The sequence below is a fragment of the Hipposideros armiger genome, unplaced genomic scaffold (assembly GCF_001890085.2).
Source record: "Hipposideros armiger isolate ML-2016 unplaced genomic scaffold, ASM189008v1 scaffold_1620, whole genome shotgun sequence".
Taxonomy (NCBI): domain Eukaryota; kingdom Metazoa; phylum Chordata; class Mammalia; order Chiroptera; family Hipposideridae; genus Hipposideros; species Hipposideros armiger.
In genome coordinates, this window is record NW_017732970.1 from 13,928 (window position 1) to 16,431 (window position 2,504).

At 47.2% G+C, this 2,504-nt stretch overlaps 1 gene segment (V, D, J or C); it reads left to right on the forward strand.

Moving 5' to 3' along the window:
* Positions 1 to 1,146: 1,146 nt before the first annotated feature.
* On the forward strand, positions 1,147 to 1,749 carry LOC109377905 (immunoglobulin lambda variable 2-11-like). The segment is given in 2 exon segments: positions 1,147 to 1,234; positions 1,352 to 1,749. Coding segments are annotated over 2 exon segments (444 nt in total).
* Positions 1,750 to 2,504: the final 755 nt, after the last annotated feature.

A 2,504-nucleotide genomic window follows, 5' to 3' on the forward strand; every position in this document is an offset into this window, starting at 1 on the left:
GAACCACAATCTTACCACCCTGAAGCTGCTTTTGGGGGGTATTGATTTTAAGCTGTTCATTAAGAAACAAGACACACAAAGAAACTTTGGCCCTCCCGTCTTTCCTGCCCAAGAGGTTCAGACAGAGAAAAGTGCTCCAGGAGGGAAATCCTAGAAAGCTGCCTTAGCCTAACTTGAATCAAGTGTGGTCAATAAGAGGACATCAGGCAAGAAAGAGCCTGTTAACTAGGTATCTCCTGTGCCCCAGTGGTTCNGTCCCCAGCAGATGGCCTGGGCCACCTGCTTTGGCACTTGACACATTCCATTCTAAAGGAAGATGGAGACAAAAGGAATGAGTTTGGGTGGATTTAAGAGAAACCCATGGTCCTGGTGCTGAGGTAGGAAGGGAAGACAACATGTAGGGAGCTGAGCAGGGTTTTCCAGCTCCCAATCAGCTTGCTTTTTGGTGCTTTGGTTGCACCATCTGTGACCACCAGGGGGCAGCACTGTCTACATTTGGGGAAGATACTTGCTGTGGTTTTACCCTGACCTGTACCAAATCTACATAGGTGCCTACCCTGGGATCCTCCTACGTGGGTCTTTCATGAATGTCCTGTATCGGTTGTGTCCCAATATTTCTAGTTTTAGAAATATCAATTAATGTCCTTGGACCTGAGACACTGCTGAGATTGGGACAAGGGATACATGAGAATCACTTCCACTGAGGAGCATGAAGAAAAGATTGGAAAAGATTAGGATATCCCAGCTTTCCCTGTGGTCCTTGGGTAGCAGAGTGATTGGGTTTCTAATAGCCAACCAAAGAGCCTGTCCTCACTCTCCTCTTAGACATCTTGGAGGACAGGCCCCTGGATTCCAAAGCCAAGAACCACCTTAATTCCCACAATACAGGGACATTCAAGGATTGCTTCATTTCCTGGGCACTCCAATAATGCTCACAGTGTGTCATAACTCAGAAAAATTATGTTGAAGAGATTCTAATTCTCTCAGGTTACTTCTGCTGTCCTGTGATGCAGAATCCTCTAGATTAATGGCCAGGTCTCAGTGGGGTGAGTAGACACAGGTGCAGGAAGCAGATTTGCATGGAGGCCCCTCCCTCCTCTGAGGCAGGGGGAGGGGATAAGAGAAGACTAGGGGAGCCAGGCCCAGGGTTGGGGGCTCACAAGGTAGCACTCTGGGGGCATCTGCACCATGGCCTGGGCTCTGCTCCTCCTCACCCTCCTCACTCAGGGCACAGGTGAGGCCTCCGGGGAAGGGGCCTAAGAGACTTCAGGGCTGATCCTTTGTCTTCTCTCCCCAGGCCCTCCTGGGCTCCAGCACTGAACTCATCAGAATGTGTTTCTGCTCTCTTCAGGCTCCAGGACCCAGTCTGCCCTGACTCAGCCTCCCTCAGTGTCTGGCTCTCCTGGAAAGTCAGTCACCATCTCCTGTGCTGGAAGCAGCAGTGATGTCGGAGGTTATAATGAAGTCTCCTGGTACCAACAGCGCCCGGGCACAGCACCCAAACTGCTGATTTATGATGTGACAAATCGGCCCTCAGGGATCCCTGATCGCTTCTCTGGTTCCAAGTCTGGCAACACGGCCTCTCTGACCATCTCTGGGCTCCAGGCTGAGGACGAGGCTGATTATTACTGTTGCTCATATTCGAGCAGTGTCACTCGCACAGTGGTGCAAGTTCATGGGGAAGTGAGACAAAAACCTGCCGTGTTTCACAGGCTCCTTTGTTCCTCTGAAGGTGCTTCCCCACCCTGAGCAGAGGGACTTCATACAGCATGGCCTGGAGAATCAGTTTTCCAAGCTGTTCTTTTTTTTCACGATGAAGTTCAAAGGGAAATCTTTCCTTCATTAATTATCTGGGGACAATGACAGCCCCTTTCCCTGTGTGATGACATCCTAGAATGCACGATTCTTTCTACCTCTTCAATGGCCAGAAGGAGCCACAAAGAGACAATTCTTTGATGGAATTTGCATCTCTTTTTATTAATTCAGAGGGGCCTGTTTTATGAGAGACACAGAGTAATGTCCTGGGTTCCAGCTCTTGTCTCTGTAACTCAGAATCTTCTCCTGACAATAGGATGTGTGTTTGTGAGAATATCTGTATATTGTGGAGGTTCCATTGTTTTGTTTTTCCCTGTGACTTCTGTTCCAACAACTGCTCCATGCCTGTGTTAAAATGCCTGGGAACCTGTCTAAGTAATCTTGCTGTTTTCATGAGAGGTAGGAGACATCAATGCTTCTTCTAGGGTTTTGCTTTGAAGGAGGGACCACAATTTCCTTTTAAAGGGGATTAATATATTATTAAAAATATGAAGCAGTAGAAACAAAAACAGTAGCCACATGATGAGTAAACAGGATTCTTCCAATGTCACATTTCTGGAACTACAGGAGCTATTTGTAACATGATTTTGGAGATTCAAGTTGTTAGGAACATCCTCCTCTGTTTTCTCAAAAAATGTGATATATATACATATATATTAGATATGCAGCAGAGAACTCACTTTTGATAG